At 38.9% G+C, this 25,804-nt stretch overlaps 1 protein-coding gene across 3 annotated transcripts in view; it reads right to left on the bottom strand.

Moving 5' to 3' along the window:
• The window catches only part of TENM2 (teneurin transmembrane protein 2), a 520,319-nt gene that overhangs the window by 13,196 nt on the left and 481,319 nt on the right, over positions 1-25,804 (bottom strand). For all 3 annotated transcript variants that reach the window (XM_074155640.1, XM_074155639.1, XM_074155638.1), the window contains 10 exons: positions 23,740-23,859; positions 21,976-22,237; positions 20,998-21,265; positions 19,798-19,941; positions 17,994-18,243; positions 15,029-15,049; positions 10,775-11,007; positions 9,089-9,243; positions 7,720-8,594; positions 843-1,018 (listed from right to left, as the gene is read on the bottom strand). In XM_074155640.1, coding sequence (XP_074011741.1) covers positions 843-1,018; positions 7,720-8,594; positions 9,089-9,243; positions 10,775-11,007; positions 15,029-15,049; positions 17,994-18,243; positions 19,798-19,941; positions 20,998-21,265; positions 21,976-22,237; positions 23,740-23,859 — 2,504 coding nt within the window. The remainder of the gene's footprint in view (positions 1-842; positions 1,019-7,719; positions 8,595-9,088; positions 9,244-10,774; positions 11,008-15,028; positions 15,050-17,993; positions 18,244-19,797; positions 19,942-20,997; positions 21,266-21,975; positions 22,238-23,739; positions 23,860-25,804) is intronic.

Consider the following 25,804-nt stretch of genomic DNA (forward strand, 5'->3'; position numbering starts at 1 on the left):
ATTTGTCTGACAGAAGGACAGCATCCACATAATTAATCATCTGGTATAAGAGAAATGAAGACTTTGTAACCAGACATGGCACGGTATAATAGTCTATAAATGTTGACATTTATGTCAGGAGGAGACTATTGTTTGACGATGATATTCTTATTCCAGTGGCATTATATCTTAATTAAAAAACTCCCATCACTCACTAAATTCCTTTCAGTCTACCTTTGATAATTGACCATTTTCGTTTCATCAGATAGAATGCCTGGGTGGTGCTGGAAAGCTCTACACAAACATTTAACCACTTTGTTGCTGGTCTCTCCTGCCATACTTGGGCTGTAACACTGTTCTCGGGAGCACTAGCTGTGGCACAAGATCATCCACTGCCCTGACTGTTCTACATTTTATTTAATGGTAGTGTATAAATTTGGAAGATTTCATTTCTAATAGCAGGAGGTTACCTGAGCCTCTCTCTCCAGAAGGATCCCTCCCCAGGAAGCCAACGCTCAGCAGACAGACCGCATCTCTGCGGCACTGAAGTCAGCACCAATTTTGCAGTGAAGTACAGAGAAATATGGGGGTGGGTAAAGTGAACCTGACCCAAGAGCTAGCAGCAGGACCATCTTACACCAGCAGACAATGACCGTACATATTTGACAAAAAGCATGATTGCGAAATGTCTCTTACCTGTCCTGAAGACCTGTCATTTTAGCAATGAGCTTTATGGGAGTTTTTCTTGCAAACATTATGTGGTTTTCCCCTGCTCATGAGTGTACTAATGACACGAATCTTTTGCTAATTGCTTTCTCAAGTTGTGTGTGTGGTTAGATGTGCTGAGAAGTGTGCTTTGGTACCTTGAACAACTGTATAGGAAGCCTCCACAGAGGAGAGATTTGTGATGACCGTGACATCGTCATCCCGATTAGAATTCTCAATGTCGATGGTAATAGACTTTTCCATTTCTCGATGAAGGCTAGTTACCACTCCAGTGGGACGTGTTACATTGGTCAGACGCCCTTCATGATCATAGCTAATAGAAAAGTTAGTGAGAGCAAAAAAGCATGAGGATATATGTTCATTTCAATACCCAATGTATTAATAATGCACCACATTTGTGACAAAAAACCCCAGAATGAATGAGATTTTCAAGAACGTCCTGGCCATACCTATTTCTCTGTTCTTGAAAGAGTCTATAACAATGAAATAATAATTTTTAGAGATACTGATCTCAACTACATAAGTGCAAATCCAAGTTAGCAACTTTTAAATTATTAAATTATTTAATTAAATTATTATGGATAAACAGAGCGATATTTGGATCAAACAAGTATAATTAGTAAATTCACCTGTATTTTAATAGTTGCATTTCACTCAAAGGAAGTGGACTTACGATGGATACTACAATATACAATTGCATACACTGCACATTTGCAACTGAATACTTAGTGAAAACTACTAAGTATGATCTTAAGTGACATCTCAAGGAATAAACTTGCCACAAGAGATTAAAAAAGACATCAGCTTGAGAACACAATAATTTCATTTAGACCTTATCTGTGATATTGAACTGTACTTTGGGGTCAGTATTTTTGGCTCAGAAACATGAATGATGAGAAGTTACAGCACAGGACAGGTCGGAGTTGCACAAAGGGCAGCAGTCAGCACTCAGAATATACCTTAGAAGATGAATTAAGTCCTCCAGAGGCATAAAGATAAAAAAAAAAAAAAAAAAAAAAGAAGAAGGGCTCTCCATGAGTTTACTGAGTTAAATTTATTTAGAGGTATAAAGCCTGAGGAGGGGGGAAAGAAGGAATGCTGCCTGAAATCAAATCATACTGTTTCTCCCTTTCCTTTAGTATGCTATATTTGTGTGCATACATATGCTAAAGCAGCAATCTCTTGGATCTTAAGGGCAAGAAATGGGGACCTGAAACAAAACCAGTATGCCAGTCTGCCACTCTGCTTGCTGCAATTCTCTACTTGTGCAAGAGTCTCTCACCCAGCCGCTACCAAACCGCACATACTTCTAAACAGCAGAAAGGCAAGAAAAAATGTCCTGTGTAGATAAAGGGAAAAGTTTAGGTATACATTGAAACCAACTGGTCATCCTTCGAACGTAGAAATCCAGGGAGCGGGAAGCCTGGAAGAGAACTGGTAAATCCATTGCACTGCCTGAGAGTAACAGAAGAGAAGAGGAGCACATTTAGTATCACGGAGCTAGCTGAGTTCTTTGTACGTCGTGGTTAGCTGTAAAGATGAAAAAAAATCAGTGCTTTCAACAGGACTTTTCACAATTAAATCATTCAGAAACCTCAAAGTAGACCACCTGAACTGTACAGGATATCTCCAAAATTAATACACAAATTGGGTCCTCAACTAAGACAAATATAAAATATGCCTTTCAAATCCATTGCAAATGGTTGTACCCATTCAACTGAACATTGGGGAGGAAGGAAAAAAAAAAAATCACCTGTGGAGCAACCAGCCTTACCAGAACCAATGGAAGTATTAGGCAAAGAAGTAAATAAAAGAAAGCGTCATGTGACCTAACAGGGACCAATAATAGTGTTCATTTAAGCAGGTCAGGATCAAATAAAGATTAAGCAACATGATTTTTCTTAATGAAAGTCACAAGTTCCTACCCTTATATAGACATACATAATTTTTTTTCTCGTATTTTTTTCATCTCATATCAATAAGATACTGGATAAAGGATAATAACAAGGTAATCTGTGAAAGGGGGTTAGGTTAAGTCTATACAAAGGTCTTCACAAAAAAAATATTAAAAAGTACTCAAGAAGTACAGATGAGGGAAGAACATGATCCAGTCAAACATCCATCTAGTGCGGAAAAATGAAAAGTACAAAAAATTGACAGTTTCAAAACTCTAGAAGGTTAATAAGTAGTTAACCATAAGAGCCTGTATGTCGACCACTTTGGGATGTTTGGTGATGAGCAGAGTGACGAAGAGAATACTTAGGTGTCAAATATTACAGAAGAAACAATGGTATTTAGGACAAACGAGAAAAATCCATGAGTGGCTTCAGCGTGACTATGCAGAGCTCGGTGAACATCCAGAAAAATGGCTGGCAAAATTCTCCATCAGCAAATATATTTTAGGCAATGTAAATGAGACATTAATTTAAACTCTTCATCCACATTGCTGGGTTTTTAATTAACCCAGGAAAAATTCCTGGGGATTGCTGTGGGCTACTCACTGAAAATCTTTGTTAAAAGTGCAAGGACAGTCTAAAAAGTAAATATGGATGAGGGTGTACAGAGACTGAAACAGAAAAATGAAAATATTCTAACGCTATTTCTAGAAATTCATTTTTTGCCCCCTGCAATGGGGCATGTTTCCCAGTGCTGGTCACAGTTTTTGAAATCAGCTATGGCAGAGATTAACAGGGTTTATAAGCAAGTGATGGACACGCTTAAAATGATACATACATAAGTACTCTCTATGAAGATCTGCAGACCATTTAGTTTACGAGCTAGACATATAAAAACTTCACTGCTTAAATGATATATACACACTGCAATACCAATACCAAAAGAAAGCATTTCTACTTTATCCATTGCATCAATAAAATTCTACTTTAAAAAATATCTTAAAGGTAAAAAAGTTTAAAATTCATAAACCTGAAACCTTTGAGGTACTACGAAATTTAAAGTGACATATTATTGAGTGTTTGGGTTCTTTAAAATTTATGTATTATGTGAGAGCAAGTGCTTAGCAGAATACAACAACCAGATATTTAGCTGCATAATAAAAATAAAGCTATCTAGGAATTAATGGTTATATACCTTTGTTCTTCATGATATGAACCCAGGTCTAATGAAGCAAAAAAAAAAAAAAAAGAAAATTTTACACTGGAAAATATACTAATCAACCTGGGACTGCTCAGTATCTTTTTCAGAAGCAGCCACTACGTTATGACAGTCTATGACAGAGCATCAGGCTAGATGAATTGGATCTGATACGGCAATCTGTATCTTTGAATATGGTGGGATATGGATACAGTGAAATTCCTAAGCTTTTGTTAGTGACTTCAGTTAGAGTAAGGTTTCATCCCAAGTTTTTCTACTAATAAAATTACAAGGGGAGAGATCCTTTCTTAATCCCATTGTCTTAAGAAACCAGCATCTCCCTGTGACCGCTAGTAACTCGCTAACATACTGTGAATAGTTCCCAGCGCCGGCGTGGGAACTACAGTCTCGGAAACCATTGCCTGCTTGGGCAGACTTGGTCACAAACGGTTGCCCGATTCTGTCCGCAGCCCAGAGAAGACTCCTGACAGCCTGGTGGCTCGCGTGTGCTGGGCTGACAACACAGTGACACAGGGACGCGATGGACACCGTACAGCTCAATTGTGAGACACATCTGAGCATCTGTGACCTTCTCAGATAGCTACACACACCTGATCTGGGCATCCCTTCAGCAGGCTTGTGAAAATGCACCGTAGGCTCTTCTCCCATGTCCAATATTATGGCACCTCTACATCTCATCAATTTTTATTGCTAGCTTTCTGCTCTTTGAGGTTCGAAATATGTACTGCTCGAGGTGGGAGTAGCTAGGACAGTACCATATACAGTACTGCAGAAAGGAGTAACAGCAGCTTTTGAATTAACATAGAGCACGGCAAGGTGCAGATCCACATACATTTGCATCTATCCCTATTTTCTCTCCCTTATAAAAACCAAGCTGATTCAAGAAGAAAACTGCAGCATTCTCTCAGGAATACCACCAAGGACTGCTTCAAAGATCTGTGCTGTCATGCCCAAAACCAAGCTTAAATTACCCCATGTGAGCCCGCTGTTAGCTGTTGTATTATTTAAGAGCCTTGCTTGTTCCTACTGCAAATGAACTGCGTGCATACACACATGCTATATATATATATAAAATATACATATAGAGTGTGTATACACACACATAAAAATAGTTTGTGTATGCATTTCTCTGCATATCCACATGCATACCTAGATATACTGCACAAATTTAATACTGTCAGCCTTTTCAGGGTACAGTTTCAGACAAAACAGAGGAATATACCCAATAAAATAGGATGGCACTTCAACGTCTGGTTGATATAAATGCACTGAAATAAATTTTTCAGAAGGGTTCCTAAACTTTAGTTCATGTGTTATTTTACTACTAAAAAGATATTTTTCCTTTTCCAGTTCTGCTGCCATATTAACAATTTTGATCTCTGTATGAATGCATGAATTTAAAGCCACAGAAAACTATTCTGTTGTCCTTACAAACTCTCATTGGCTAAGTATGTCTTTTATCTTCAATTGATATTAACTTAGAGCTACCAAATAAATTGCATAGTGATGAATACAGAACTTTCCCCTTGGAACCGCTTCAAAGAAAAAAAATATACACCAGAGACCAGTACTGAGTGACTGTGGACTGTGATTGTTTAGGTTTGTAAATTTGATTTAAATAATTCCCATAATCTTAATAAACCCCTCAACTGTGGGGGGTCCATGGGATGACAAAGCACATTGAGGAGTTACCATAAGTCAGCTGCTCAGGATCAGCCTAAAGGAGATGTCTGTCTTTTTCTGGTATTTTGTAATGAGTATCTTAAGTGCATATCACTAACTTCTAGTCCTCACACAGGGTTTTCCATGCACATATAGAGATACGTATCTTCTTTCAATGTCTTTGTGAATGGCAAAATTTGTTTTATACATGCACTACAAAGAAAGTATATGCATTTTTAATATAAAAAAAAGTCTATACTGCCCTCTCATCTATGGGCTCTATGCTTATGAGAATGTACGTACAAATCTGGGAGAAAGTAAGTTATTTCTGCTGCCTCCTCAAAGTTACTAATCATCTAAGATAGCACCCCAGGCTGTACTGTTTAGACCTAAATACGGTACTTGACTTCCACTGCCCTGAGGCAAAGGGTTGTGCATATTTTCTTATTTATCTTGGAAAAAAAAATCTAGTAATCGTGTAAGCACTATATACACATTAAATTATATTTTCAGATGCATCTCAGTAAGACATCAAAGCACCTACCTTCTATATTTACTTAGGAATCGTAGTACAATTTTTCTAATAAATCATGCTAACTTAGGACTTCATGTGATTCTCAGCCACCAGTTACACCAGTTTTGTGACTTGTTACTTTATGACGACCTTTTTTAATGTTTCATTGATTTTCATGTAGAGTTTTAAATAACTTTGCCGCTTAATTTTCTACAATTAATTTCTGGTGTTTTGAGAAATAACTAGTTTATATGAATTCTGTTTTGATTCTTGAGCAAGCTATTGAAGGAAAAACAACAACAAAACCTACCTAGAAGGGCATCCACATCTCATCAGCAATAACGTGAGATTTTAAGAGCCTGGTACAGTGAGCTTTTACTTAATCTTGTAATCAGCAGGTAATACCTCCATGCGTTCACGTAACTGGATTATTTTGTAAATAATGTGTGGTAAAGAAATAGACTTTGCAAAATAGTAAGGACAAAAAACCTCCACATCTCTACCCACAGGCTAGATGAAAAATCACAAAGGTTTAATTTCCAGGGCCACATCAGAAAGGGACCACGAGAGGGCACTGCTTTCCTTTTTACGGAAACAAAACACAGTGCACAAAATACTGATGCGCAATGCTGATTTTGAGCAGACTGAACGTAGTTCTTTTTATTCCTGTATTACTTATGTTTTCTCCAAAAAAAAAAAAAAAAAAAAGTGGTGGCCAAGACAAATGCATTAATAAACTAAAGTAGGTGTCCATCATTGCTAGTCTGTAACTTTAAAAATAAGCTACAATTTAAAATTGAAAATAAAGCCCTATTCATACTTTCTACCCACTAGTTTGAGAGATGCTATTTAGTAATCATTAATTAGCTATTTCAAACACAATACATGGCATCATACTTGCCATACTTAAAAGTTATAAATATTTTCTATATGTCATTTAGTTTCTATTATAAAAATTGTTTTGATCAATAAATGGCAATAAGACTACTAAGAATAGGATAACTATTAATAAAAATCTGACTAGTTTTTCTATATTTTTAACATAGTTTTGAACTTCATCTCTGATGAATTTAATTTAAAGAGGAAGTTCTTTTTAATCTATATGCTCATGAACAGCAGTGTGCTTTTGGGTTATCTACAAATTATGGAAGTTACACCAGGGATCTGAAAGATAGCTGGGGATCTCATTTCCTCGCTTGTCTCAAGAATGAACAATCAGTGAAGTTAATCAACATTTTAACCACCACGAGTAATATATAAATCTAAACAGAAAGATATATATAACTTGAGTTGCAAAAGAAAGGGCACCATTAGGGTTCCTAGAGAGGCAGCTCAGTAGGAGCCGCAGATTGCTGGGGCTGCTCTGATGTGAGTTATCTGCAGCGTCGTGAGGACTAAGAGCAGGGCCCCAGCCTGGCAAATCACCCCCGGGTTTCTGCCCGCGGCACACAGTCCTTCATGCTGGAGGTGGGTGGGCTTCCCCACTGGCCTCAGACTGTGGGCAGGAATTTAGGGGGTTCTGTACCCACCCAAAGGACCCGGCAAAATGGATGAAATCAAGAAGCCACTTAATCATTTCCAGTACCACACTAGACTGAGATGTAACGGCCTTATTCAGTAGCAGTGAAAAGCCTACCACAAATTTCAGTAGGGTCAGTTTAGGGCCTACTCACTACTCATTTGAAAAATAAATGTACTCTTAATATATCCAAAAACATTCTTACTCATAAAATGTTGTCCATCCTGTTTCATCACTCTTCGTTGCTAAGAGACCACTGTTTCCGTTATATGTCATTAATCCGAGCTCCAGGGTCTGTGTTGAGACTAGCTTGAGTCCACCATTAGTGCCAACAGCCAGCGTGACAATCTGATTATCCGGCATCAGTAAATGGCGGGGCATCCCACTGGCATCCCGACGGACCTTCAAGGAGTTGCCATTGTTGTCCATCACCTCCGTGACATCGTTATCGCTGCTATAGGTGAAATTGTACAAGTACTCCCCGGTAACGAGGCTGAGAGTGTACTGGTGAATCCCATCAGCATTGAAGACATACAGCTCCTGTTCTCCTGGAGATGCAGCTTCATATTGGTTAAAAGAATTAAGAATGGGCCTGTTTTTACTGACAGCCCTAATGCGGATATTTCCAAGATCAGCTATGTAGATGGTACCATCTGGGGCCACAGCTAAGGAAGATGGTGAATTTAAGATGGCATCAGTGGCATACCCATCATCCCCAGAATAGCAATTACAGTTGACATCATTTTTGCAATCACAGTCTGAAGCTGCCCCTGCAAGAAGGCATATTTCTCCATTGGTAGTTACCTGGCGTAGCCGATTAATTTTTTTTTCATCTGTCTCACTGATGTAAAGAACTCCTGTGTGTGAGATGGCAATGGCACTGGCTGATTCAAGTGCAGAATGAATAGCCAGTTTGCTAAGAGAGTAGTCTATACCAGGAACCTGGCAGTGCATGGGGCGTCCAGCAATAATGCTAACTTGATGATTTTCTGTGATCCGTAAAATAACATTGTTCTCTAGGACATAAAGTGAGTTGTCCATGGGATTGACAGCGAGATCAGTAGGCCACTCCAGCCGTACCTATGAGTTGCACAAATTATTACTGTAAAACTCATAACTGAAAAGTACACTTCTAGTGTTTAAAATTCCATGTGTAACAACAGCAAATTAGTGAGGGGTTTATCAGCGTAAATCATGAAACCAAGTCATGAACGGCAACTATTTCAAACAATGATTTTGTTTTTCGGAAATATTAAAGCTACGTGCAGTGGTAACTTTGGCTAATTGTGTTTCTGTGCAAAGAATGAATGCTACATTGTGGAAGCTCTACAATAATTACAGAAAAACAGGCAATTAAGACAATAACTCCCATTATCTCAACCTTATTTCTCTATAGTTGCATAAATAACCTGTGTTAGCCACAGTAGAAAGATTGTTCACTCATTTCAGAAATAAATCAAATATGCTATCATCTTGTGCTGAATAATGTATTTCTTAAGTGGCCAGGCAGTCATCCAAAAGAGATGCCCATCTCTTATATGGCAGAAAAGAAAATAAATGCAGTAACAGTCTACCTGGGTGACATCCATGCTGGAATCACAGCTGAGAGGTCGAACAGCAGTTAGGTCATTGGAGCCCAGCAGGGTTGATATAATTCCGTTCTGATCCACTTTTCTAATCATAGTGGCATCAACAAAATACATGAGTCCGTACTTATCCACTGCGATTCCTGCAGATAGAAAAAACAGGCATCAGTGAAGCAGTGAGGCTCTTGCTTCAAGGCGGGCTTCATCTTATTAATTAACAAGCTTACAAGATAGTGACGTTTGTTCACTTTCCCTGTTCTTTCCTCCCTTCTAATCTGAGCACAAGTCCTGGAACCCTTCAAGTACCTGTAGTTCTGCTGAATAAATGGCATCAAGCAGGTTTATCCTTTGGGGCTTTAAAGAAAAAAAAAAAAAACCACAGAAATCCCCCAAACATGCCAAAGAGCCAGCAGAATGCATCAGTTTATCTCCAAATTTAAACTCTGTGTGATATAGTGCATAAACGCAATTTAAAAAAAATTATCTCCTAAATTTTCATCTCAGAAAGTTGAGGCGTTGCTTTCTTCACCTGAAGGATTTATTGAGGATGAAGAACTTTCAGAAATCTTTTAAAATTGCCTTAAAAATTTTGAAAAATTAAGAGGACATCATATTCTTTCAGGACGTTTATTAATTCTTTGACCTATTGCAGTAAGGAATATGGGAAGAACATCTGGTGTCTCCAGATGAAGACACAGGGGTTTCCAGCCTAGAAGAAAAGGAAAGGGTCAATGCCGGTCACATTGGGAGTCCTTAGAGAGGGAAGGCACAGAATGAAAGAGTGCTCCCTCGGAGGAACAGAAGGACGCTGCTGCCTGTTGTGAAGGAGGGCAGGCTTTTTCTCACTTGCCTTTCCTGCTTTGATTTGGCACTTCCTTCTCCATTCCTTGGGCTGAAAATAAAATATTGATCTAAAAATTTTGTCTTCAAATGGTTACAGTGCTCATTCTGTTGGCCAGTGACAGAAGATACAGCTTTATCTTCTCAACTTTTATATAGAGGCTTAGCTTAAAACATGCAAGCAGCTCTGTCCTGGTAATATACTCTGTATGTATTAACTGAAACTGTTACAAAGAAACAGGACCTTTCATTTTTATTCGCTTTTACAATCATCTAGTTGTTTTCAACCATTGAAATAAAACCCAGAGATGTTTGAAACACCTGGCAGTAACACCTGATTAATTCATCCTTACAATTAAGATGAAACACAGGAAAAAAATCTTGAAAAGAAATACATCCCCAAATCTCTACATCATCTTGGAAACTTCTTGTTAAAAATTAGAAACTGCAAAGGGAAAAAATCCTTTTATTTTTCCTCCCCCTCTGAAGAAGAAGGGGATACATAAAATAAAAACTCAGAAAAAAGGCACAGCAGGCAGTTTTTCTCCCCAAAGACTGTATCTCAAACAGTAATTTGTTTCCCAGTTTACATGCTTGCTTCTTGGAGTGAGCGGTACCCTGCTAATTTGTGTTCTGTTCTCCTTTTGCAGCATTTAGTGTTGGGGTAATAAAGTTTGCTTTAACTAAACAAAGCACGAACACTTGCCAATCCACTGTAATTAAAGCCCAGAATAAAAATTACCGAGCAAGGAGTGATTTAATTGCCAGATAATTATTTCCACATCCAGCCTAGCCTCACGCAGTCATTTTCTCCAGCTTCTTTTCCTACTTTACCTCGAGGGCTCATTAGGGTTGCATCCACTGCCTTCCCTCCGTCCCCACATCTGGCTTCGTCAAAGGGCAAGCATTGCTCTCCAGTCCCTGCCACCACTTCAGAGTTACCAGCTAGGTCTTTCGTGCCACTGAGGGACTTGACTTTGTATATCCGTCGGCTATTGGTGTCCGATACGTACAGGGAGCCTGAAACAGGGTCCACGGCCAGATAGTATTTATGAGCGGGATTGTTGCTTTAGAGAAAAAGAAAGCATAGAACAGAAACAGCTGAGCAGTCTAGAAATTTCACAGGCTTTCAAAGCTTAGATACTCATCAGGCACAGAGAGATCTGGAAAGAAAGTCTGACACCTTCATACAGAGATTGGGTCTGAAGCACAACTGTCTGAGGACCTAACTTGATTAGGGCCTGGTCAGTGTTACAGAAGGATTGTCGTTTTAAATCTCATTCATCCTGCTACACTAAGCCTTGCACAGCAGAGCCCAATAAGCCAAAGCTGCACAGCAGACTTTCCTCTTGATCTCTTTAGCCCTTTAGATCTGCTCCAGGTCAATTCTCTTTGGCTTATCTCTACCTGTTGCCCCCCCTCCCCACCACCTTGTTTAACTTCACTTGAAAGCAGAAGTCATAGGAGTAAGATCAAAGAATCATCTTCTGAGTTACTTACATTATGCCACAAGATTTGTGAGATCTTGTATAAATAGGAGGCAGAGGCATAACAAATTTATTCCTAAAGCAAATTTGTTCTCATTCATTCTTATCAAGACTCTCATTTACGGCAGATGAAGTTGGTTATGTAACTAAAACCAGAGACCCCCAAGTGTCTGACTTTAACTCCAGACCTTCTGCTATTGAAAAACTGGTCCTCAGTTTGCCATTAGAATGGGTACTCATATGGAAAGCTAATTCTCTTCTGAAATATATGTTTTTTGACAGCTTGTCACATTTTGGAACTACTTTAGCAAATCATCTGCAAATTGAGAAATGTCAGTCTTGACGATATATATATACATTCACATACACAGAACTGCAGTGCAGAAATATTTTCAAAATCTTTCCTGGCTAGTTTAACTCAATTTAGTTGGATTTTAAGCATGATGTGAATTTTCCAGCCTTTGGAGCCTATGGGTGAGCGTAAATAAGGTCAATGGTGGTTTCAAAGCATAGAAGACAAATGAAGACAGGAAGAAAAAAAAATGAAGGTTACTTACCAGTAACCAGAGATATTTGCCTCCAAATATCCACACTCCTAGTTTCACGTGGCAAAACTGCCCATCTCCAAGAGTGGGGATACACAGAGGTAAGTTATGATGGACATAAGCCATTTCTTGACCAGACTCGCTGAAACTACAGTAAGGCCACTTTCGGCAGACGGATTATCAGCAGCACAAAGACCACTGCCTTCATGTGGTCGTGACCAGATTTGGAGGAATGAGGAGGCCCAAAAATATCACTTTCTACAGTTATCTGCCTCTACGCCAGTCTTTGACGTGTCATGATTTTAGGCCAATAATAGTTCTAAAACTGTAGAAAGTAGGAAGGGATTGGTTTGATCAAAATTCAGTAGGCAGAGGTAATACCATCTGCTGAAGTCTAGGAGTGTAGAAATTAGAGATGAAAAAATACAGTAAACAAAAAATACTTGGCAAGTTTATTTCATGCATGGATCTCAAAGTACTTTAAAAAGATGGGCATTATACCCATTTTACAGAGGAGGAAACTGAGGCACAGAGAGGTTAAGTGGTATAGACAAAGTTATGCAGGGAGACTAGCGACATGCTTGAGATTAGAGCACAATCCCTTTATTCCCCAAGTTCCTCTCCTTATATTCAGCAGCAGGCTGCATCTCTTCACTAAACCCTTATCACATCCCTTCTCATCCCTCCAAAACAAAGCTCCATCTTCTTTGCCACACAGAAAATTATTTCTTCCCATTTACAAGATTTCTGCAGCCTCCCGTGTATCTGAGCCATACAAACACCTGCACATTTGTCACTTTTTTGAAATTCTGCTCTCTTCTTCCACCATGCTTTTCCCTTAACAACCTTTGCTGTGACACTAATGTTGTGCTATGCTTCACAAATACACCCAGACTTAGCTCAAGGCTTTGCAATAGCAGCAGACAAGCCAAGAACTGAGTGCTACAGCTGCAGGCTTGCTGATGCCATGTCCCCGCTAGGCTCCAGCCTGGAGTGCCTTTTGCCTGGTCCTTCTAAAACATGTGCCAGCCCACCTCAGCCAGATGGGGAGACCCGAGGCAGGTACAGACTGGAGCTGGGCACAGCCATAGCTGCTTGCTGCCGGAGGCAGGGGCCTTGCCTGGGCTCAGTGATGGGAGCTGCTCTCCACAGTGCCTGGGGGAGCTGCTCTGCCACCTGACGCCGAACAGCAGCCTCTCCTTGAGACTGAAAGGGTCTCTCTGCGTTTCGGATGTGATTTTGCCAGCCTGGGCTTGCCTTCCTGAGTGAGCACCCCCTGCTTCCCTTCTGCCCACAGCTAGCCTTGCATATGCCCACTGTCACCAGGATGGGATAAGGTACGAGTCAGGGTAAAGAGCAATGGGAAAACATGGGCTTATTTCCCTCCCCTCTCCTGCAGTCATCGGTGTGTCCATGGAGCTCACCCTGCCTTTCTCTGCAGTCTCCCCTCAGGGCAGTTTTACCAGGGAGTCAGTCACCAGCTTTAGTTGCAGATCAGGGAGTGACTCACTGGAGCTGCAGACCTGCTGTACACCCCTTTGCTCTTTCCTGAGCTCAGAAAGGGAACAGATAGGGGAAGACTCTCCACGTAAAATATCTGAGGGACTCTGGCAGAAAATGACTGGTGCAAGGCGACATGCGCTCACTGTGTCCCCAAAGAAACTACAAGATGACTACCTCAAACAGGGATGTATTTTATAAATGAGCAGTAAATATTTGTCAAACTGGCATCTGAGCAATTAAAGACCTCTGCCTCTCTTTTCTCCATGCCACTGTATTCTTTTAATTGAGTTATAGGAAGCCAAGGAGTGTACCTTGTTTTAAAAGACTTTCTATACCATTTGGTGTTGCTCAGAGGCCTCTGCCAATCCTGCCTCCTCCCCTCGCCCTGCCCGGTGGAGGCAGCAGTTACCACCTTCCTCGGGTCCATGAGGGACCCTGCTGCCTGACAACAAGCACAGGCAGCATCAGCTTGTCTCCCCTGGTCTGCTCATATGTGCATCAAATTCACAACAGTGCAACTAAAGCTTTTCTTTAAATTCAACAAAAAAGATAAGCTACCCAGAGCAAATCTCTAAGCACCTGAAAAATTAACTAAGCTTATAGTTGCAAATTATGATCCTCCAGCATCACCAGTAATCATTAGCATACTGTAAATGAATTCATCCAGATAAGAAAATTTAGTGGAGTTACACTTGCCATGCCAAAATATATTGTAAAGGGGAAATTATACTGTTTAGTCCAGACATCCTTTGCGTCTAACTTGTATTATAGAAATGGAAAGTGTATTTTTTAAAGGGTGATGCACAGGACACTGTGGAATAGTTTACAGGTTTACAACAGTTTTTACAAGCTCTTCTTGTTCTTGCCCTTGATGCTCTCCAGCACAAACATCGCCCATGTCCTAGGTGGGGCATGGAAGAAAGTGCAAGCGTTTCCTATGCTGCTGCCATGCAGAAGACCTAGTGCTCAGGTGAGACAAGGAAAAATCTTTTCTCCTAACATCCAGAAAGGTTATGCCTCCCTCATGAATCTTACAGTGACTGCACCTAGTGGTTGCATACAACCAACCCCACAGGTTGACTGACTGTTAAATCTATTTGATGAAAGAAAATAGAAACTAAATTATGAAAAAGGACAGAGGGTTCAGAAAATCATTAATGACCAGAAAATGAGTTTTTGACCTATTTGCAGTCATTAGTGCTTTTGTGAACCTTTCTGGCATTTGTAAAACTGCTGTTGTAGTTTACCTCGACCATTTAGACCGATTATAGACAGCAGGGAGAAGCGTTTATATAGAAGTTAGCTTGGGGTTCATTATACTTGCATTCTACTAGAAATTTCTAATTACTGTCAGAACTTATTTGGTTGCTTTTTGACTGCATTTCATAATTGCTAACGCTTATCATATTCATAACACACAATTAGCACATAAAAATGTTTCTATATATGGTACATGAAGAACATAACATTACACAAGAAGCACAACACAAAAAGCAAACACAATGAAGCAAACAAACCATATCAAATTATATGGGAAAGAGCTCGTGTCTTACCTATGTTTAAACTCTTTATTTCTTTATAGAAAGGGAACAGAAGAAAAAAGAACAAACAGTTAGCTGAAGAATAGATGGTAAAGCAAACATAGTATTTGTTTTATTTTACAAAAGGACACAGGAGAAGATATCTCTTTTCAGCACTAGCCTTTGCTTCGTTTACGGATGAAGAGACTGGGAGTGATAAAGTTGCAAGCTAGATCCCTAGCAGAATACCTTGTCCCCAACCCCCACCCCACATATATTTTACAGGACACTTTCTGGACCATTGAAAGAGTTTTCACATGGAAATACGTGTAGCTTGTGGGCTAGGAATGAGAGAAACTGGCAGATTTCTGAGTACAGAACTGGGAAGGTAGAAGCACTGGGCTTACGATACTGTCCGCCAGTTGGAGGCAACCTCTTTAATCAAAATAGTTTTCCAACAGGATATTTCTTAACAAATTTCCTCTGCCCCCAGTCTCTAAAATAATTGCTTAAAGCAAGTTTGGATGCTACTTGGTATCTATTTAAGCCCATCAAAGCAAATCTTAGGGTGAATAAAGCCTTCTAAGTGAGCAGTAAGGTACTGTACAATGGGAGATATATAGCATTGATTGCGCCCTAAGTTTACTGTCTAGACCCGAAGTCAAAGGAAAGTGTTCTCTGCTTCCCAGAAGTGAAATAATACATTCTCCACACCAGTGTTTCACTGTGTTAATGTCATTTCCATTTAGGAATGTCCAGTGAATGAAACAAAGGGGTGCATGACTCCTGACCTGCAGCACTCAATGCACAGCCCCAAACTTGCAATACCAACGTTAAGCGTGACATGCAACATTCTTGAGTCAAAACTCCTATTAGCCACTCAGATCAGGCCCCTTCATAAAGGACAGCGTGAAGCAAATATGCACACTGGGATATTGTGACTTATAAAGTTGCTCAAGATTTATATTGGCATACGTAAAACCAAAATTACATCCGTTGTGGAATCTAAATAAAGTGATGTGATTTGGTTTGTAATACTTATGGACATACTATTTGCAACATTATTCAAACTGCTTGATACTAGCTGAAGACGCTGCTCTTGTTCATACTGAAATGGCTCAAATCTTCCAACTCTTACGCATGTAACTTGTACAGATTTTAAAGTGACCACTGAATCACAATTGCTGCTATAGATGATATTTGCTGGAACGGACCTTAATTCCCTTTAGAGGAACAGGGGGCAAAAAAGATCACTGCAAATCCTAAAAATCTGTGTGTCAAGTCATTTGCAGCTGTCCAACAGCACTCAAAATACGATAGCTTCATTGTTCGTTGCTAATAGTTGTAACAGAAGCTAAAGAAACTACTCTATGGAAAGCAGATTTCATTAAAGAAAAGAGAAAGTGGACAAATGCAGAGTAAGTCCGTCTTCTGTTTCTTTACTGATGTCCTTTTCCATTTTCCCTCACATGTGCTGATGTGCTCAAGTTCTCTCTTGCATAGAGAGAAATCAAAGTACTCAGACTAAATACCGTTCCAACATTGGAGGCAACGTTTTCAAATATCAGGTGTGCCAGGAAACTTTGCCACTGGCTGATACTAGGAAGTGAGGTGCATATAAATGCCTTATATTAAGCATCTCAATTTGAAAATGTTTCTCTTCACCCATAAAGCTGTAGTCCTATTTACTAGAAAGCTGAACAGAAGTGAACAAATTAGGAAAAAAAAAAATCAGCATATTCTATATAATGCAGAGTTTGTGTATATCGATATAAATATTTATAGCAGATCACACATCCATAACCAGCTACCTTCTGTGGTTTATACTGAGCTGCTAGCAGAAAGCACCAGATGATCTAGGGCTCTTCTTTTTAAAAAAAAAAAGAAAATATAATGAGGCAGCCTGATGGTGTATGAGGTAGGTGTCAGAGAGTGATTTCAGAGTAGAATTGGCCTGAATCAGATCTCTTTTCTCTTATATAAATCAGAATTCACAACAGTGACATCAACAGAATGACATGAATGGAAGAGAGGTGTAAAGTAGAGCTAGGCCTCCTATTCTCTAACAGTCCAATCGTTTTGCACTTTTTTCCCACTAATTAAAAACTAAAAGTACAGTGGAAGCACAGGAACTGGTTACCAGCCATATCATTAAAAACAAGGCTAATGACCTAAATTCCCTCAATGTACTTTGCAGCTATATCCAATTTACAAGAGCACTAATCCTATTGCCTGAGTGGGCTGCAGAAATATCAGAAGGCAGCCAATCTAAACTATTTTTCCTCATTTTTCTGCAAATACTCAATAGTGCTGTAACCATAAGGTCCAGTTACATGAATTACGGTTTGAAGCAACAGCTCTTGCCTCTCCTAGAAGAATGAAAAAAAGGAGATGGAACAGAAATGGGTGAAGTGGTACACTCTACACTTAAGCTTTTCCTATTAAGTGACCAAATCTTAATGTTGGGGGGAGGGAGCTGGGGGGCGGGCGTGGGATGGGGGGACAGAGATACAACCTTAGAAAGAGTTCTGATGATGCGAAGTGACTCTGTATGTCAACCTTAACCGCACTTGCCAACCTGCAGACTCATGAGTATGGGAAAGAAGTGGGAAAGTGGCTCTCAAAACTCTTCCTTCTAACCTCATAAGGCTGTTATACCTTTGCTTATCACTGTGGCTCAATACCTAAAGGCAGTCAGTTCTATAGTTTTCAATCAAAACTAAATGATGTATAGTACTGAGAGGAGACTGTATCACCAACAAGACAGAAGAAGGTAGTTTGTACTTTTTGTACAAGTTGGTTTGTACTTTTTAGCCCTTGTCTATAGTCATCGCTCTGATAAGCTACAGACTTTGAACTATGCATTTCTGTGCCCCATTTCTCCACTGGAATTTAAATAGGTTGAAAGTGACAATGTTTTACAAAATTATAAAAAGTAATGGTAAAGGCTGATTTGAGCACAGGCTACAGAAATGAAGCTCTAGGATTAACACCTTACCTCAGCTCCAATATACTAGTAACATTCCTGGATGGGAAGATACGCCGAATATAATTAAAATCTCCAACAAAGAGACTTCCATCAATACCCACTGCCAGTGCTACAGGGGCCAAAAGCTTATTTCCTTCCGCCAGACCATTGCAGCTAGGACAGGATATGCTTCTTCGGCGCCCATTCCCCATAATGCTGGTGATCACAGCCGGCTGCTGAGTTAGAAACTGATTTTCTCCGTTGCCTTTGTGCAATATACCTAATAATGAAGAGGAGAAGTAGTGGTTATTTAATCATTTATTGCAAGGGGCTTCAGGTAGTTCTCTTTCAGTAGCTGCTGTGAAGGACTGCACACTGAAATGACTCCAGCACTGTTCTTTGATGGTGCAAAAAGAGTGAAAGAGCTTTGCAGTAGTAAAAATAAAGGTGTAATGAAGATTCTCTGTTAAAAAACACACATACACAACCACAGGCCCAAACCTAAACCCAGACTCCTTTGGTATTCATCAGGAAAGAAAACACTGCCATCCATCCCTCTGGCCTGGCACAATGGTTTAGACTGTCTTACTAACCGGGAAGTGAGAAGGCAAACCGTGGAGAGGACACGTTCCTTGCTTGTCTCCCTGGATCCTCTCGCTCCAGTCTCCTATGTTATGTTTTGTTTGGAACTTTGTGCCAACCTTGTTGTTCTCTTCCCACCTCACAGTCTTTCACACTTTTTTCATGGAAAATGAAAATGAGAAATGGAGATGGCAGAGAAGAGGATAGCACAGAAAATGAAAAGACAGGAGAAAGATGAAACTCCTGGAAGGGCTGCTAAGGATCAGTGATGAAAGCCAAGAGGGAAGCCAGTGGTAAGGATCTTTATTAGGTTTCAAGAAATACCTTTAAGATAGGATTTCCTTTCAAAATATTTGTTCAAAGAGCAGAGCCCTGCTCCAAGAAGGGATTGGATTCTCTGACAGGGCAACCATTTTCAGTGTATCAAAAATCGTAGATATCTGGGCAGAAACTTTTAGCCTCCTGCTCTTTTGGAAATGCAGTTGTATGATTCTAATGTCAAGTAACTGGCTCCCCACTGGTGACAACAGTGAGTACCACGCACTATCCAAATGGCTATCTCAACAGTGTTTGATCCGCCGCACAGCACTCAAAGTGTGTTCAAATAGCCTGATCTTCCCTATTTTGAACACGACTATAGATTTCTTGAGCAACAATACAGTTTGCAATTTGTTAATGCAGGGATCAGCAGGGAGGCTGTAGAAAACACTTTACAGGGATCAAATGAACTACATGCTAAGCACTCAGCTCCCTAAGAATCTCTCATAAAACATGAAGACCAGGAACATTCATCGTAGGATATGTAAAGACAAAGAGAAGTGAGGAAAAAACAGAGGTGACAAAAGAAAAAGACAAATGAGACTCAGTATCTCATCACAGATTCATACTTCTTTTAAGCCCCATCTCAGATTAGAGAGAAAAAGGTCAAACAAGAGAAACCAGGAACGGGTGTGATTAAGATCAGAAAAACAGGGAAGGAACATGGAAAAACATTATGGGGGAATAAACAAACAACAGAATAAAGGATAAAGATTTGGACTTTAAAAAAGTCATGCTGTGCAGAACAGTAAAATATCTATTGAAATTCCACAAAAATTTTCTGACAACTGAAATATGTCCCATACCTTACTGAGATAAAGATGAAACAGAGTGGAGAAAGTGCATTTTTAAAGTGAAAATATAATGCATGTAAGAAGTGTTCACAGACAAAACTCCATATACCACAGAAAATACATAGAATTAACTAACTCACCGCTCTTGACATTAAGTACATGATGTTTATCCAAAGACCATCCTCCTAAATTTGAAGGATCTAGTTCAAATCCTTGCAGCAGTGCTGTCCTCTTCTCCCATAAAATGAGACTGGGGCAAGTCTCATATTCAAAACCCACAGAAACTGAAATAAAATAAAATAAAATCTAATATACTTGTTGAACAAACACTGAATTAAATGCCCAGAGCACAGTCAAATCATTCCAGTTCCCCAGCCCCTTCAAGTAGATGGGGTGATTACATTCCTCTCTTTTATTCTCTTTGAATAGCTGGCACTGGGAAGTGACTGGTTTGGTGAGAGGATAGAGAGAAATATAATTTTTAAATAATAAATTTATTCTATCAGATACCAGGACAAGATCAAACTCTTAATTTACCAGATGCTCACAGCATTTATTCAGTGTGTTCATTTTACAATACCATATACCAAGGAGCAGTGAAAATTTTGTGTGCTTTTAAGCACACACACACTGTAAGCATTACTCAGGAAAGAAATACCCTATGCAATAATGTAAGAAAGAAAAGCTATAGCAAAGAAAATTTTAGAAGATATAGAAAAGAAGTAAGATTTTTAAAGTTTTTCTTTCCCCACCGGCACAGCTCCAATGCTCATTTTAAGCGTTGTATCAAAATTGTTCTGATATTCAAATGAAAATGAAAACTTAAAAATATTATGATGACTTTTTTTTCCCACCCACTAGAACCAAGCGAACTAAAACCAGCTACAGAACTACAAGACTGAATAGCACTAGAAAAACACCACTTTCAGTTCAAATGTATTATACCACAAGAGGCTATAATAACAGCATGCATGAAAATCCAAATGCACTGAAGACTGCTAGCCAGTCCAGCATGAGGTTCATTAGTTAACTGAAAGAAAATAAAACCACAGTGATGGACTAGGTTTCACCTAAGTTCCTGTAGCCAGTTTTTCCCATTGTCTGGTCTAAACCTTCTAAGTCAGCTACTGATCAGGAAACACAGGCATGTTGATGGAGTTTAGACCCTCTGAATGTGATCTTTAATGTGTAAAAGAAACATAATAGAAAGATAAGTTGTGTCAGGAAGACAAGAACTGTTTGTTCTATACATGCTTCTCCAGAAGAAATCTTTGCAGGTTTCTTACTAAGAATTACAGGTGTTATATGGAATGTTTTGGAGCTTGTATATGCTGACTTACCTACAGCATCTGACAACCCATAAACCTTCTGACCATATGCATCTGTTTTGTCCCAGATAAATGTATATGCCAAGTTGGGAGATGCCTGAAACGATTTTTGAAACAGATGCCCTTCTACCGCTACCATCAAATGAACTTTGATTAGATTCAGTGGCACAAGTGTCTGAGTCATGGCAATCTTAAGTAAGGATTTGTATCCAGCAGTACGGGAACTCAGGTAGCTGAGCTTTATACTCGACCCAGGGATCTCAATTTCTTCATGAAGAACCTGAACAGGGAAAAGATCAAACATTTTACATTAATCCTTTGTTGTTTTTTTTTTTTAGAATAAGCCAGCCTTGCATACTGTTATGAACTTCCGAGTTTATACTGCTGGGAACGGTTATCCTCAAATCAGTGCAGTGATGCCATTCAGCCGACATTTCTGAACAAATAATTATTTGGCATCTGTGTACACTTCTTTTTAAGAGCCCGCTACTGACAAAAGCACAAGAAAGTACAAGTAATTTTACTGCAAGTTATATGCAAGGGGAATGTAAGAGATACAGTCACAGAAACCTGCAACTTCCACTAATGGTATAAAGACTAACTGAATAAAGTAGTGAAACAATAGTACCCCTAGAGTTTTCCTTTGTCCTAAATAACATACAAGAAAACTGTGGTTAGCAGCACACAGTTGGCCTTTGCAAAATTCTCTTGAAAGACCTAAGCTGTCAACTGTAATAGAGAGACATATTTGATATATTGCATGATAATGAGAAGGTGCAAAGTAGTCAAAGTGTCTGGGTGACGTAAACCTGGGATATTTCCTGCAGACCTCATTAGAAAACCTGTTATCTGTCAGAATGAATGCAAGTCTACAGAGGGATTTGCTACAGCAATTCCAGGGGACAAGTGGTGACTCTGTGGTAAGTGCTCAGGTCAGCACTAGCATCTGACCAGTGATTTCTCTATCCTTTTCACTCACGCTGCTCTTACCTGGGTTTCTGGTACAATGGGATTTCGGCCAGGAGCATCACTGAAGAAAGTTGAAAGTGGTGATGAAATGATGACTGGATCAGGACGGACAAAACCACTTAGATCACAGCTGGGAATGGAGTTCTCCTCTGTCTTCATCACAAGTGTGTCCATGGCATAGAAGCTATTCCACGGTAACCATACTGTCCTCTCCTGACTCATAAATGGGGCCCGTTCAAAGTGCAAGGTTAGGGATGCTCCGCCATTTGCAACCAAGTCAAACCTAGAAAAATGTGGGCTTTAGAAGGGACAAGACTGAATAAATCCAGTAATATCATTCCTGGCTAATGAAATAGGTATATAGGTATACCTAGAGCAATAGGTATATTTTAAGTGTCATGCTTCAAATGATCAGTAATGGAATGTGAACCTCCGGCAACTAGACAACAGAAATCCAGCCATGACAAACAATGATTTGAAGTCACCCGGAACAAACCTTGTTCCTATATATTACAAAATCTGCATTAACTAATAAAAAAATGCACAACAAACAAACCACCACATTTATTATTACAAGTCACCTTTTTATATAAAATCAGCAAAGAAGCCAAGGTCATACTGAGCAGGACACTGAATTGTGCCTTTCCTAAAAGATGCTGTCCATCAAGCACGGAATGGGGCATATGGCAGTAAGGGAATAGTAATGAAAAGTTTTGCTGTTCTGTGTTCTTCAAATAAGGTAAGAATTCCTGTCCCCAGGAAAACTGATCTATCATTTTTAGAGAGATTAGCTGTTTACTCCCAGCCCCCTACATAATCGTAGCAGCCACGTAGTGCTGCGCAGGCATTTTGAAATCTGGCCTGAATGAGTAAAATACTCCTAGGCTGTTCTGACGAGAAGCAGATATCAGTTGTTTTGTGTAAATGCTGGCAAAGTAACAAATTACTCAATGATTTCAATAATCTATTCAGATCTAAATATAGTTCAGCTCACCATTTACTGTAGTATTAAACCACTGAAATCAACAACATTATACTTTTATGATAACAGAATAATATTCTAGGAAATGTGGAAATGAAATACTCCCTATAGTTCAGTTGACTTATATTAATTATTTCAATTGTTTGCATGCAAGATCGAGATAAAACGGCAAATGTTTACAATGCATGTCACAGATATACTGTCTTCGTTACCACAGCCAGTAAACTAGATAAACCATGTCACATTGATTTTTTTTTTTATCTGAATATGTATGCATATCAAATACAAGGGGGAAAAAAGCCCTTTTTTGCACAGCAGGAAATTGTCTAAATATATTCAATTAGAATCTTTTGATTACATTCTACCCTGAAGAAACTCAAAAGATAGTGTATCTTCAAAAGGAAAGAAAGGCAGAAGGGAACTTTTAACAAAATATACTACTCTATAATGATACTTTTTTTTTTTTCTAGCAGTGTTAGCATGCCTTGCATTTTAAAATAAAATATTTCTGGTCTCAGCTGGATATTACTGTAGTCCACAAATGTTTTCATAGATACAGAGCAATTTATTTGCAAGGAGTCTGCCTACTGACACATTATTCTCAGAAGCCAGCCTTTTCATATTTACTTGCAGTTAGTATTCAAAATGCCACGCGAAAAATTACTTTTGTGTTTACTTAATAGCTCTTTGCCCTGGGAGGAATGCAATGCGTGAGACCACATGGTTCCATTAGATCACACCATCTGTTAATCAGCAAAGATACTACATAGGAAATAGGTACTCAATGAAGCAAGCAAACTCACGTGCCATCCTGACGAGTGATGGTATAGCCGTACTTTGGATACTTGACAAACGACACATTGACCCCAACTAGAGGAGTTCCATCTGTAGTCACCACTTGGCCTCTTATAAGAGACACAAGACTGAAAAAGAAAGAAAATTAAAGGTATTAAATTTAGGTACAAAAGCAAAGTTACATTGTTTATAAACTTTTAAAACTTGTTTAAAAACTTGTTTAGAAATTTTTTAAACATGGAAGTTAAATGTGCAAAAAGACGTAGCTATTTTTTTTTCCTGAAAACATCATTTCATCTTGTTTCTGCACAGAAACACTCAGTGAGATCTAAATAATTTTGCAATCAATATGTTTTGTTATTTATTGCTTTAGCAGGGTAAGAAATAACTTCTTTTTCTTATACTAGTACGGGAAAATAGTCATAACCACTGTTCTGTCCCACTTTTTCACCTCTTTCAGTGGAATGAGAGGTTGAGCTAAGAAAAGAGAGAGGTCATTAATCTTTCATGGTGGCTACTTCTTGAGACTATGGCAGCTTCAGTATACATGAAACTTGGGTTCTATCCCTGTGGCACTTTTAAAAAGTCAAAAACTTTGGTTTTAAAACTTTCAATTTGACACTATACATTAGATTTGCCTAAAATTGGTACCGAAAGTAACAGCTGAGCTGTAGAATTCTCAAAAGCACCTTCACAACTTAGAGGCTAAGGCCAATTTTAAAATGTCATTAATATGCCATTTGCAAAGATAAGTTAAAATACTCAACGTACTTTAGATGAATAAAACAGAACTAAGACTCCCGCCATGAGGAACCTTAGAAAACATATTTTTAAAAAAAATTCTAAAATTTCAAATGAGATTTTTTCAAAGGAGACCCAGGACTGAAGTGCCCAGCTCCCGCTTAGCCTAGAGCTCTCATTCTTTGACTGTTTTGAAGACTCCAACCCATATTCATATATAAACAACGTGATTATTTCTAGTACAACTTCTAACATTTCTTGGATGGCACAAGAATGCCTGCATATTGCTGTACTTGTCTAGAAATCTGGAATAACAATCACCTGCTTTTTTTAAAATACATCAAAATGTAGGAATAAAGTGTTGGATCTTGTTAATAACACAACTAAACATTACCACGTGATAGTAGAATACACATAGAGGGAATACACTAATTTTCATTCTGGGTGGCTTAATGAGGCAACAGCTTGAGCACTGGTTATCATACAATATGTCACAGGAAACTGCTTGCTTCTCTTCACTCAAGGAAATTTTGCTGACTGTACCATATATAGAGCAGCATGTACCAACCACCCTGTGGACTATGTGCTTTTTATGCTGTAGCCTGTATTCCTTTTTGGACAAATTATTCAGCCTCATGAATTAGTAAGCTTCTCTCTTGTCTTGTTTTCCTTTTCATGCAACATTGCAGAAAATTGCAAGATTTCCTCCATTTTATTTTTACAGAGCTGATGAGGAAAAAAAAAACCACCACAAATTTAGATGAAAACAGAACAATTTTCTTCCATTTTTCCAAACAACTCCATGTGTGTATGCGTAGGGTATTTTATAGACTAGAATAAAGTCTGTGTTACACAGAACAACATCCAACAGGGCTTTTCTGATAGAACATAGAAATTATTGTGCTATTTGAGCATCATAGGCCACGGGGACCTGACTGGTATATCCAGAAACATTATGATCCTCATCTTACAGACAAATATTTAGTGACTTGCTCTACATCACCCAGTAAGCCTGTAATGAAATCCTTCCTGAAAAAAACAGTTCCCTGTAATGAAGTCCAGTGTTTTGGGTGTTATCTTAAATGAAGTTCTTTCTTCAGTTTTAACTTTGGCAACACGAACACAATTAACATATTCATCAATTTCTTAGCATCGTTCAACGAAGACATATTTAAATAATATTGATAAATAGGAACACCACTTTCTTGTAAGCATCCAGTGGCATCAAATATCAATTAATGATGTGCTTGCTGGCTTTTAGATTAATTATAAATATATAATTAATAATCATAGGGAGAACAGACATAGAAAAAGAAAACTAGGAAGAAAATG

This window comes from Numenius arquata, chromosome 11, assembly GCF_964106895.1.
Source record: "Numenius arquata chromosome 11, bNumArq3.hap1.1, whole genome shotgun sequence".
In the NCBI taxonomy this organism is placed as follows: Eukaryota; Metazoa; Chordata; class Aves; order Charadriiformes; family Scolopacidae; genus Numenius; species Numenius arquata.